The sequence below is a fragment of the Leptodactylus fuscus genome, chromosome 7, assembly GCF_031893055.1.
Source record: "Leptodactylus fuscus isolate aLepFus1 chromosome 7, aLepFus1.hap2, whole genome shotgun sequence".
NCBI lineage: Eukaryota > Metazoa > Chordata > Amphibia > Anura > Leptodactylidae > Leptodactylus > Leptodactylus fuscus.
Genome location: NC_134271.1, coordinates 946132 through 961157, shown reverse-complemented (window position 1 = coordinate 961157; position 15026 = coordinate 946132). Strand labels below are relative to the sequence as shown.

At 38.0% G+C, this 15026-nt stretch overlaps 1 protein-coding gene across 1 annotated transcript in view; it reads right to left on the bottom strand.

Annotated features, from left to right (window-relative positions):
- LOC142213484 (myosin-binding protein C, cardiac-type-like) overlaps positions 1-14001 on the bottom strand; it is a 49159-nt gene extending 35158 nt beyond the window's left edge. The window contains exons 1-2 of the mRNA XM_075281834.1: positions 13890-14001; positions 13649-13837 (exon numbers count right to left, since the gene is read on the bottom strand). Coding sequence (XP_075137935.1) covers positions 13649-13837; positions 13890-14001 — 301 coding nt within the window. The remainder of the gene's footprint in view (positions 1-13648; positions 13838-13889) is intronic.
- Positions 14002-15026: the final 1025 nt, after the last annotated feature.

Genomic DNA, 15026 nt, shown 5'->3' with positions numbered 1-15026 from the left:
ATATAACAGGGTTAGTAATAGCACATATAGAGCCTATATACTGCCGTATAATATAATAGGGTTAGTAATAGCGCCATATAGAGCCTATATACTGCCGTATAATAGGATTAGTAATAGCGCCATATAGAGCCTATATACTGCCATATAATAGGGTTAGTAATAGCGCCATATAGAGCCTATATACTGCTGTATAATATAATAGGGTTAGTAATAGCACCATATAGAGCCTATATACTGCCGTATAATATAATAGGGTTAGTAATAGCGCCATATAGAGCCTATATACTGCCATATAATAGGATTAGCAATAGCGCCATATAGAGCCTATATACTGCCATATAATAGGGTTAGTAATAGCGCCATATAGAGCCTATATACTGCCGTATAATATAATAGGGTTAGTAATAGCGCCATATAGAGCCTATATACTGCCATATAATATAATAGGGTTAGTAATAGCGCCATATAGAGCCTATACACTGCCGTATAATATAATAGGGTTAGTAATAGCACCATATAGAGCCTATATACTGCCATATAATATAATAGGGTTAGTAATAGCGCCATATAGAGCCTATATACTGCTGTATAATATAATAGGGTTAGTAATAGCGCCATATAGAGCCTATATACTGCCGTATAATATAATAGGGTTAGTAATAGCGCCATATAGAGCCTATATACTGCCGTATAATATAATAGGGTTAGTAATAGCGCCATATAGAGCCTATATACTGCCGTATAATATAATAGGGTTAGTAATAGCGCCATATAGAGCCTATATACTGCCGTATAATATAATAGGGTTAGTAATAGCGCCATATAGAGCCTATATACTGCCATATAATATAATAGGGTTAGTAATAGCACCATATAGAGCCTATATACTGCCGTATAATATAATAGGGTTAGTAATAGCGCCATATAGAGCCTATATACTGCCGTATAATATAATAGGGTTAGTAATAGCGCCATATAGAGCCTATATACTGCCATATAACAGGGTTAGTAATAGCGCCATATAGAGCCTATATACTGCTGTATAATATAAGAGGGTTAGTAATAGCGCCATATAGAGCCTATATACTGCCATATAATAGGATTAGTAATAGCGCCATATAGAGCCTATATACTGCCATATAATAGGGTTAGTAATAGCGCCATATAGAGCCTATATACTGCCGTATAATATAATAGGGTTAGTAATAGCGCCATATAGAGCCTATATACTGCCATATAATATAATAGGGTTAGTAATAGCGCCATATAGAGCTTATATACTGCCGTATAATATAATAGGGTTAGTAATAGCGCCATATAGAGCCTATATACTGCTGTATAATATAATAGGGTTAGTAATAGCGCCATATAGAGCCTATATACTGCCGTATAATATAATAGGGTTAGTAATAGCGCCATATAGAGCCTATATACTGCCATATAATATAATAGGGTTAGTAATAGCGCCATATAGAGCTTATATACTGCCGTATAATATAATAGGGTTAGTAATAGCGCCATATAGAGCCTATATACTGCTGTATAATATAATAGGGTTAGTAATAGCGCCATATAGAGCCTATATACTGCCGTATAATATAATAGGGTTAGTAATAGCGCCATATAGAGCCTATATACTGCCGTATAATATAATAGGGTTAGTAATAGCACCATATAGAGCCTATATACTGCCGTATAATATAATAGAGTTAGTAATAGCGCCATATAGAGCCTATATACTGCCATATAATAGGATTAGTAATAGCGCCATATAGAGCCTATATACTGCCATATAATAGAGTTAGTAATAGCGCCATATAGAGCCTATATACTGCCGTATAATATAATAGGGTTAGTAATAGCGCCATATAGAGCCTATATACTGCCGTATAATATAATAGGGTTAGTAATAGCGCCATATAGAGCCTATACACTGCCGTATAATATAATAGGGTTAGTAATAGCGCCATATAGAGCCTATATACTGCTGTATAATATAATAGGGTTAGTAATAGCACATATAGAGCCTATATACTGCCGTATAATATAATAGGGTTAGTAATAGCGCCATATAGAGCCTATATACTGCCATATAATATAATAGGGTTAGTAATAGCGCCATATAGAGCCTATATACTGCCGTATAATATAATAGGGTTAGTAATAGCGCCATATAGAGCCTATATACTGCCATATAACAGGGTTAGTAATAGCACATATAGAGCCTATATACTGCCGTATAATATAATAGGGTTAGTAATAGCGCCATATAGAGCCTATATACTGCTGTATAATATAAGAGGGTTAGTAATAGCGCCATATAGAGCCTATATACTGCCGTATAATATAATAGGGTTAGTAATAGCACCATATAGAGCCTATATACTGCCATATAATAGGATTAGTAATAGCGCCATATAGAGCCTATATACTGCCATATAATAGGGTTAGTAATAGCGCCATATAGAGCCTATATACTGCTGTATAATATAACAGGGTTAGTAATAGCGCCATATAGAGCCTATATACTGCCGTATAATATAATAGGGTTAGTAATAGCGCCATATAGAGCCTATATACTGCCGTATAATATAATAGGGTTAGTAATAGCGCCATATAGAGCCTATATACTGCCGTATAATATAATAGGGTTAGTAATAGCGCCATATAGAGCCTATATACTGCCATATAATAGGGTTAGTAATAGCGCCATATAGAGCCTATATACTGCCGTATAATATAATAGGGTTAGTAATAGCGCCATATAGAGCCTATATACTGCCGTATAATATAATAGGGTTAGTAATAGCGCCATATAGAGCCTATACACTGCCGTATAATATAATAGGGTTAGTAATAGCACCATATAGAGCCTATATACTGCCATATAATATAATAGGGTTAGTAATAGCGCCATATAGAGCCTATATACTGCCGTATAATATAATAGGGTTAGTAATAGCGCCATATAGAGCCTATATACTGCCGTATAATATAATAGGGTTAGTAATAGCGCCATATAGAGCCTATATACTGCCATATAATAGGGTTAGTAATAGCGCCATATAGAGCCTATATACTGCCGTATAATATAATAGGGTTAGTAATAGCGCCATATAGAGCCTATATACTGCCGTATAATATAATAGGGTTAGTAATAGCGCCATATAGAGCCTATATACTGCCGTATAATATAATAGGGTTAGTAATAGCGCCATATAGAGCCTATATACTGCCATATAATAGGGTTAGTAATAGCGCCATATAGAGTCTATATACTGCCGTATAATATAATAGGGTTAGTAATAGCGCCATATAGAGCCTATATACTGCCATATAATATAATAGGGTTAGTAATAGCGCCATATAGAGCCTATATACTGCTGTATAATATAATAGGGTTAGTAATAGCGCCATATAGAGCCTATATACTGCTGTATAATATAATAGGGTTAGTAATAGCGCCATATAGAGCCTATATACTGCCATATAATAGGATTAGTAATAGTGCCATATAGAGCCTATATACTGCCATATAATAGGGTTAGTAATAGCGCCATATAGAGCCTATATACTGCCGTATAATATAATAGGGTTAGTAATAGCGCCATATAGAGCCTATATACTGCCGTATAATATAATAGGGTTAGTAATAGCACATATAGAGCCTATATACTGCTGTATAATATAATAGGGTTAGTAATAGCACCATATAGAGCCTATATACTGCCATATAATAGGGTTAGTAATAGCACCATATAGAGCCTATATACTGCCGTATAATATAATAGGGTTAGTAATAGCGCCATATAGAGCCTATATACTGCCATATAATATAATAGGGTTAGTAATAGCGCCATATAGAGCTTATATACTGCCGTATAATATAATAGGGTTAGTAATAGCGCCATATAGAGCCTATATACTGCCGTATAATATAATAGGGTTAGTAATAGCGCCATATAGAGCCTATATACTGCTGTATAATATAATAGGGTTAGTAATAGCACCATATAGAGCCTATATACTGCCGTATAATATAATAGGGTTAGTAATAGCGCCATATAGAGCCTATATACTGCCATATAATAGGATTAGTAATAGTGCCATATAGAGCCTATATACTGCCATATAATAGGGTTAGTAATAGCGCCATATAGAGCCTATATACTGCCGTATAATATAATAGGGTTAGTAATAGCACATATAGAGCCTATATACTGCCGTATAATATAATAGGGTTAGTAATAGCGCCATATAGAGCCTATATACTGCCATATAATATAATAGGGTTAGTAATAGCGCCATATAGAGCCTATATACTGCCATATAATAGGGTTAGTAATAGCGCCATATAGAGCCTATATACTGCCATATAATATAATAGGGTTAGTAATAGCGCCATATAGAGCCTATATACTGCCGTATAATATAATAGGGTTAGTAATAGCGCCATATAGAGCCTATATACTGCCATATAATAGGATTAGTAATAGCGCCATATAGAGCCTATATACTGCTGTATAATATAACAGGGTTAGTAATAGCGCCATATAGAGCCTATATACTGCCGTATAATATAATAGGGTTAGTAATAGCGCCATATAGAGCCTATATACTGCCGTATAATATAATAGGGTTAGTAATAGCACATATAGAGCCTATATACTGCTGTATAATATAATAGGGTTAGTAATAGCACCATATAGAGCCTATATACTGCCATATAATAGGGTTAGTAATAGCACCATATAGAGCCTATATACTGCCGTATAATATAATAGGGTTAGTAATAGCGCCATATAAAGCCTATATACTGCCATATAATATAATAGGGTTAGTAATAGCGCCATATAGAGCCTATATACTGCCGTATAATATAATAGGGTTAGTAATAGCGCCATATAGAGCCTATATACTGCCGTATAATATAATAGGGTTAGTAATAGCGCCATATAGAGCCTATATACTGCTGTATAATATAATAGGGTTAGTAATAGCACCATATAGAGCCTATATACTGCCGTATAATATAATAGGGTTAGTAATAGCGCCATATAGAGCCTATATACTGCCGTATAATATAATAGGGTTAGTAATAGCGCCATATAGAGCCTATATACTGCCGTATAATATAATAGGGTTAGTAATAGCGCCATATAGAGCCTATATACTGCTGTATAATATAATAGGGTTAGTAATAGCACCATATAGAGCCTATATACTGCCGTATAATATAATAGGGTTAGTAATAGTGCCATATAGAGCCTATATACTGCCATATAATAGGATTAGTAATAGTGCCATATAGAGCCTATATACTGCCATATAATAGGGTTAGTAATAGCGCCATATAGAGCCTATATACTGCCGTATAATATAATAGGGTTAGTAATAGCACATATAGAGCCTATATACTGCCGTATAATATAATAGGGTTAGTAATAGCGCCATATAGAGCCTATATACTGCCCTATAATATAATAGGGTTAGTAATAGCACATATAGAGCCTATATACTGCTGTATAATATAATAGGGTTAGTAATAGCACCATATAGAGCCTATATACTGCCATATAATAGGGTTAGTAATAGCACCATATAGAGCCTATATACTCCCGTATAATATAATAGGGTTAGTAATAGCGCCATATAGAGCCTATATACTGCCGTATAATATAATAGGGTTAGTAATAGCGCCATATAGAGCCTATATACTGCCATATAATATAATAGGGTTAGTAATAGCACCATATAGAGCCTATATACTGCCATATAATAGGATTAGTAATAGCGCCATATAGAGCCTATATACTGCCGTATAATATAATAGGGTTAGTAATAGCGCCATATAGAGCCTATATACTGCCATATAATATAATAGGGTTAGTAATAGCACATATAGAGCCTATATACTGCCGTATAATATAATAGGGTTAGTAATAGCACCATATAGAGCCTATATACTGCTGTATAATATAACAGGGTTAGTAATAGCACCATATAGAGCCTATATTCTGCCGTATAATATAATAGGGTTAGTAATAGCGCCATATAGAGCCTATATACTGCCATATAATATAATAGGGTTAGTAATAGCGCCATATAGAGCCTATATACTGCCGTATAATATAATAGGGTTAGTAATAGCACATATAGAGCCTATATACTGCCATATAACAGGGTTAGTAATAGCGCCATATAGAGCCTATATACTGCCGTATAATATGATAATCTGTAATATAGAATATATCTTGATAATAATGATCTGCCTAACATTCCAGAAATATAAGTGGTAGTGACATCACCGTGTCCATACTTGGGCAGGAAACTCACGTCCTTGTCTCCGCCCCTTTGACTAGTGATGAAATATAATCTGGCATTACTTTTAGAATAAAACATTCCTCAGACTCAGGTCATGAACAAGTTAAGAGAAATATTCGGCTAATCCTATTGAGGGTCTCATGTTTGTCTCCACTTACAAAACCTGAGACTGTAATGGTGTCCACGGGAGGTCACAAAGACACTAATCCCGTGACAGCTGTGATAGTGGAAGGATCCAAAATAATAGGGCCCCGGGGAATGGGAAGGACCATTAGTAGAGCCAGGCCAATGGCTTGTGTATATGCAATATATATATATATATATATATATATATATATATATATATATAGTATAAAAATATATAGGACTTAGGGTTCAAGGCCCCATAGCGACTCTGCACTCCCTATAGTTACATCCCTCTGGTGATATCAACTAACCTATCTATCTGCAGGGCTGGGGTGATATGCTGGTTCTGGTGACAGTAACCTATCTATCTGCAGGAATAGGGTGATATGCTGGTTCTGGTGACAGTAACCTATCTATCTGCAGGGCTGGGGTGATATGCTGGTTCTGGTGACAGTAACCTATCTATCTGCAGGGCTGGGGTGATATGCTGGTTCTGGTGACAGTAACCTATCTATCTGCAGGACTGGGGTGATATGCTGGGTCTGGTGAGAGAAACCTATCTATCTGCAGGGCTGGGGTGATATGCTGGTTCTGGTGACAGTAACCTATCTATCTGCAGGGCTGGGGTGATGTGCTGGTTCTGGTGACAGTAACCTATCTATCTGCAGGGCTGGGGTGATATGCTGGTTCTGGTGACAGTAACCTATCTATCTGCAGGGCTGGGGTGATATGCTGGTTCTGGTGACAGTAACCTATCTATCTGCAGGGCTGGAGTGATATGTTGGTTCTGGTGACAGTAACCTATCTATCTGCAGGGCTGGGGTGATATGCTGGTTCTGGTGACAGTAACCTATCTATCTGCAGGGCTGGGGTGATATGCTGGTTCTGGTGACAGTAACCTATCTATCTGCAGGACTGGGGTGATATGCTGGGTCTGGTGAGAGAAACCTATCTATCTGCAGGACTGGGGTGATATGCTGGGGTCTGGTGACAGTAACCTATCTATCTGCAGGGCTGGGGTGATATGCTGGTTGTGGTGACAGTAACCTATCTATCTGCAGGGCTGGGGTGATATGCTGGTTCTGGTGACAGTAACCTATCTATCTGCAGGACTGGGGTGATATGCTGGGGTCTGGTGACAGTAACCTATCTATCTGCAGGGCTGGGGTGATATGCTGGTTGTGGTGACAGTAACCTATCTATCTGCAGGGCTGGGGTGATATACTGGTTCTGGTGACAGTATCCTATCTATCTGCAGGGCTGGGGTGATATGCTGGTTCTGGTGACAGTAACCTATCTATCTGCAGGGCTGGGGTGATATGCTGGTTCTGGTGACAGTAACCTATCTATCTGCAGGACTGGGGTGATATGCTGGTTCTGGTGACAGTAACCTATCTATCTGCAGGGCTGGGGTGATATGCTGGTTCTGGTGACAGTAACCTATCTATCTGCAGGGCTGGGGTGATATGCTGGGTCTGGTGGCAGTAACCTATCTATCTGCAGGGCTGGGGTGATGTGCTGGTTCTGGTGACAGTAACCTATCTATCTGCAGGGCTGGGGTGATATGCTGGGTCTGGTGGCAGTAACCTATCTATCTGCAGGGCTGGGGTGATATGCTGGTTCTGCTGACAGTAACCTATCTATCTGCAGGGCTGGGGTGATATGCTGGTTCTGGTGACAGTAACCTATCTATCTGCAGGACTGGGGTGATGTGCTGGTTCTGGTGACAGTAACCTATCTATCTGCAGGGCTGGGGTGATATGCTGGGTCTGGTGACAGTAACCTATCTATCTGCAGGGCTGGGGTGATGTGCTGGTTCTGGTGACAGTAACCTATCTATCTGCAGGGCTGGGGGGATATGCTGGTCCTGGTGACAGTAACCTATCTATCTGCAGGGCTGGGGTGATATGCTGGTTCTGGTGACAGTAACCTATCTATCTGCAGGGCTGGGGTGATATACTGGTTCTGGTGACAGTAACCTATCTATCTGCAGGGCTGGGGTGATGTGCTGGTTCTGGTGACAGTAACCTATCTATCTGCAGGGCTGGGGGGATATGCTGGTCCTGGTGACAGTAACCTATCTATCTGCAGGGCTGGGGTGATATGCTGGGTCTGGTGACAGTAACCTATCTATCTGCAGGGCTGGGGTGATATGCTGGTTCTGGTGACAGTAACCTATCTATCTGCAGGGCTGGGGTGATATGCTGGTTCTGGTGACATTAAATACATAATTAAAGTGACAGTGTAAGTCACCAGTATATAACTGATGCCCTGGAATTATATCACAGAGAATACCCGCAGTGTCTAATACAGTCAGTCGTGTCATCTCCTTTAAGGCAGCGGTAGGTTTCTGTGCATATGTGATGATTTATACATATATCAGACACCTTTATGTACTTGTTATTTAAGGAATGGCTTATTGTTTAGATATTCTATATATGGCTGCCTATACTGTATATAATCTATAGGTATTCTGCATACAGCTGCCTATAATGGAAGAACGTACGACGTCATCAAGAGCTCCTACACCGGAAACCAGTGCAGTGTGAAGGTGAATGGGAAAAGGACAGCATACTTCCAACAGGCCCGAGGGGTCAGACAAGGCTGTAGCCTGAGCCCAACGCTCTTCAACATCTATATCAATGAACTGGCTACAGCCCTGGAGGCCTCACCAACCCCAGGCCTCACCCTGAACAATCGAGAGGTGAAGTTCCTGCTATACGCCGATGACCTCCTACTCCTGGCCCCCACCGAGAAAGACCTCCAAGAAAGCCTGTCAGTGCTGGAAAAATTCAGCACCACATGGGCCCTACCCATCAACCAGAAGAAGACCAAAGTCATGGTATTCCAGAAGAAGGGCCACAATAAAGCCTCCACCACCCCACAATTCACACTGAACGGCTCCACACTGGAGAAAACCAACAGCTACACCGACCTGGGGCTGGAGCTCAGCCAATCAGGAAGCTTCAAAGCAGCAATAGAAACCCTGAAAGCAAAAGCCTGCAGAACCTTCTACGCCATCAGAAGACAACTGTACCACCTCAAACCACCGGTGAGGGTCTGGCTGAAGATATTTGACGCTGTCATCTCCCCGATCCTTCTCTATGGCAGTGAGGTTTGGGGCCCAGCCACCTACCCAGACCAGTCAAGGTGGGATTCCAGCCCAACAGAGAACTTCCACCTGGACTCCATGGACTGTTATACCCCAAATCAGCCCCCCCACTTTACTAGCTTTGGCAATGCCAAATATCCATTCGGACGTACCAATAAAGCCTATTTGATTTGATTAATGTATATAATCTATAGGTATTCTGTATACAGCTGCCTATAATGTATCTAATCTATAGGTACTCTATATACGGCTGCCTATAATGTATATAATCTATAGGTGTTCTGTATACAGCTGCCTATAATGTATCTAATCTATAGGTACTCTATATACGGCTGCCTACAATGTATATAATCTATAGGTATTCTATATACGGCTGCCTATAATGTATATAATCTATAGGTGTTCTGTATACGGATGCCTATAATGTATATAATCTATAGGTGTTCTGTATACGGATGCCTATAATGTATATGATCTATAGGTATTCTGTATACGGCTGCCTACAATGTATATAATCTAAAGTTATTCTATATACAGCTGTCTATAATGTATATAATCTATAGGTATTCTATATACAGCTGCCTATAATGTATATAATCTATAGGTATTCTATATACAGCTGTCTATAATGTATATAATCTATAGGTATTCTGTATACGGCTGCCTATAATGTATATAATTTATAGATATTCTGTATACGGCTGTCTATAATGTATATAATCTATAGGTATTCTGTATATGGCTGCCTATAATGTATATAATCTATAGGTATTCTATAGACAGTTGCCTATAATGTATATAATCTAAAGGTATTCTATATACGGCTGCCTATAATGTATATAATCTATAGGTATTCTACATACAGATGCCTATAATGTATATAATCTATAGGTATTCTATATACGGCTGCCTATAATGTATATAATCTATAGGCACACTATATACGGCTGCCTATAATGTATATAATCTATTGGTATTCTATATACATCTGCCTATAATGTATATAATCTATAGGTATTCTGTATACGGCTGCCTATAATGTATATAATCTATAGGTATTCTATATACGGCTGCCTATAATGTATATAATCTATATGTATTCTACATACAGATGCCTATAATGTATATAATCTATAGGTATTCTATATACGGCTGCCTATAATGTATATAATCTATAGGCACACTATATACGGCTGCCTATAATGTATATAATCTATTGGTATTCTATATACATCTGCCTATAATGTATATAATCTATAGGTATTCTGTATACGGCTGCCTATAATGTATATAATCTATAGGTATTCTGTATACGGCTGCCTATAATGTATATAATCTATAGGTATTCTATATACAGCTGCCTATAATGTATATAATCTATAGGTATTCTATTTACGGATGCCTACAATGTATATAATCTATAGGTACTCTATATACGGCTGCCTATAATGTATATAATCTATAGGTATTCTGTATACGGCTGCCTACAATGTATATAATCTATAGGTATTCTATATACTGCTGCCTATAATGTATATAATCTATAGGTATTCTGTATACGGCTGCCTATAATGTATATAATCTATAGGTATTCTGTATACGGCTGCCTATAATGTATATAATCTATAGGTATTCTATATACGGCTGCCTATAATGTATACAATCTATAGGTATTCTACATACAGATGCCTATAATGTATATAATCTATAGGTATTCTGTATACGGCTGCCTATAATGTATATAATCTATTGGTATTCTATATACAGCTGCCTATAATGTATATAATCTATAGGTATTCTGTATACGGCTGCCTATAATGTATATAATCTATAGGTATTCTGTATACGGCTGCCTACAATGTATATAATCTATAGGTATTCTGTATACGGCTGTCTATAATGTATATAATCTATAGGTATTCTGTATATGGCTGCCTATAATGTATATAATCTATAGGTATTCTATAGACAGTTGCCTATAATGTATATAATCTATAGGTATTCTATATACGGCTGCCTATAATGTATATAATCTATAGGTATTCTACATACAGATGCCTATAATGTATATAATCTATAGGTATTCTATATACGGCTGCCTATAATGTATATAATCTATAGGTATTCTATATACGGCTGCCTATAATGTATATAATCTATAGGCACACTATATACGGCTGCCTATAATGTATATAATCTATTGGTATTCTATATACGGCTGCCTATAATGTATATAATCTATAGGTATTCTGTATACGGCTGCCTATAATGTATATAATCTATAGGCACTCTATATACGGCTGCCTATAATGTATATAATCTATAGGTATTCTGTATACAGCTGCCTATAATGTATATAATCTATAGGCACACTATATACGGCTGCCTATAATGTATATAATCTATTGGTATTCTATATACGGCTGCCTATAATGTATATAATCTATAGGCACACTATATACGGCTGCCTATAATGTATATAATCTATAGATATTCTATATACAGCTGCCTATAATGTATATAATCTATAGGTATTCTGTATACGGCTGCCTATAATGTATATAATCTATAGGTATTCTATATACAGCTGCCTATAATGTATATAATCTATAGGTATTCTATTTACGGATGCCTACAATGTATATAATCTATAGGTACTCTATATACGGCTGCCTATAATGTATATAATCTATAGGTATTCTGTATACGGCTGCCTACAATGTATATAATCTATAGGTATTCTATATACTGCTGCCTATAATGTATATAATCTATAGGTATTCTGTATACGGCTGCCTATAATGTATATAATCTATAGGTATTCTGTATACGGCTGCCTATAATGTATATAATCTATAGGTATTCTGTATACGGCTGCCTACAATGTATATAATCTATAGGTATTCTATATACTGCTGCCTATAATGTATATAATCTATAGGTATTCTGTATACGGCTGCCTATAATGTATATAATCTATAGGCACTCTATATCCGGCTGCCTATAATGTATATAATCTATAGGTATTCTATATACAGCTGCCTATAATGTATATAATCTATAGGCACACTATATATGGCTGCCTATAATGTATATAATCTATAGGTATTCTATATACAGCTGCCTACAATGTATATAATCTATAGGTATTCTATATACAGCTGCCTATAATGTATATAATCTATAGGTATTCTGTATACTGCTGCCTATAATGTATATAATCTATAGGTATTCTGTATACTGTTGCCTATAATGTATATAATCTATAGGTATTCTGTATACGGCTGCCTATAATGTATATAATCTATAGGTATTCTGTATACGGCTGCCTATAATGTATATAATCTATATGTATTCTGTATACGGCTGCCTATAATGTATATAATCTATAGGTATTCTACATACAGATGCCTATAATGTATATAATCTATAGGTATTCTGTATACGGATGCCTATAATGTATATAATCTATAGGTATTCTGTATACGGATGCCTATAATGTATATAATCTATAGGTATTCTACATACGGATGCCTATAATGTATATAATCTATAGGTATTCTATATACGGCTGCCTATAATGTATATAATCTATAGGTATTCTACATACAGATGCCTATAATGTATATAATCTATAGGTATTCTGTATACGGCTGCCTATAATGTATATAATCTATAGGTATTCTACATACAGCAGCCTATAATGTATATAATCTATAGGTATTCTGTATACGGCTGCCTACAATGTATATAATTTATAGGTATTCTATGAGTCTTATTTGGGGCCTGACATTGTTACGGAGCCCCTGTGTATATTGTAGCGTATACTATTTGGCACCTGTATACAATATACTTATATGCTGTTTCTATATTGTGGTCATCAGTTGTGGCTTTCCTTGGCCTCAGACCCCTCCCCTTTGTCTATTTGTACCCGGGGGCCACGTCTCCGACATATTGCTAGGGCCGCAGAAGACAATCCCATAAGGAGCCGATCACTAGGGTCTGTTACTTATGACCTAGTAGATCTTCCGTCCCCTCCCCCGCAGCGCCCCGGCAGCCCTGGACACAGGATAATGGTAAACTCACCAATTGGCATGAAGGGCTGCGAGGGCTGACTGGGGCGGGACATGCCGATGGCGTTCACCGCATAGATCCTCATCTCGTAGACCACGCCTTCAATCATCCGCTTAGACTCGTAGCTCAACTCCTTCACCAGGTCGTAGTTCAGGCGCATCCACCGGTAACTCTTCTTCTTCTTCCTCTCCAGAATGTAACCTGAGGGGTCAAAGAGGCAAAGAAGGGTTAAAAATGTCACAGCCTCAAATACCCAGAGGGCAATTAGGGAGTCGAATACAAGGGGACAGTTCCAAGGGGGCCCCTTTGATGACCCCGTCCCTTCTGAAGGATGATGATGATGGATCAAGAGGAGCGGTGACCATCAGTACAGATGGCCACCATCACTGGATACCGACCAATGAGCAGTGAGTATATTGCTGAGTACTCACCTCTCTCTGCACCATTTCTGCTACTAGTGTTACAGTGATGTGCGGGGGGAATAGAGAAGGGGGCGCAGGGGGTCTAATAATGAGAACCATACTCACCACTCACTCCCTGGTCGCTGTACAGTGTGAGATTTAGGGAGGCATTATACTACAGGGGTAACAGTGGAGCACTATACCATGTGGGGAACATTATACTACAGGGGTAACAGTGGAGCACTATACCATGTGGGGAACATTATACTACAGAGGTAACAATGGAGCATTATACCATGTGGGGAGCATTATACTACAGAGGTAACAATGGAGCACTATGCCATGTGGGGATCATTATACTACAGAGGTAACAATGGAGCACTATACCATGTGGGGAACATTATACTACAGGGGTAACAGTGGAGCACTATACCATGTGGGGAACATTATACTACAGAGGTAACAATGGAGCACTATACCATGTGGGGGCATTATACTACAGAGGTAACAATGGAGCATTATACCATGTGGGGAACATTATACTACAGAGGTAACAATGGAGCATTATACCATGTGGGGAGCATTATACTACAGAAATAACAATGGAGCACTATGCCATGTGGGGATCATTATACTACAGAGGTAACAATGGAGCACTATACCATGTGGGGAACATTATACTACAGGGGTAACAGTGGAGCACTATACCATGTGGGGAACATTATACTACAGAGGTAACAATGGAGCACTATACCATGTGGGGGCATTATACTACAGAGGTAACAATGGAGCATTATACCATGTGGGGAGCATTATACTACAGAGGTAACAATGGAGCACTATGCCATGTGGGGATCATTATACTACAGAGGTAACAATGGAGCACAATACCATGTGGGGAACATTATACTACAGGGGTAACAGTGGAGCACTATACCATGTGGGGAACATTATACTACAGGGGTAACAATGGAGCACTATGCCATGTG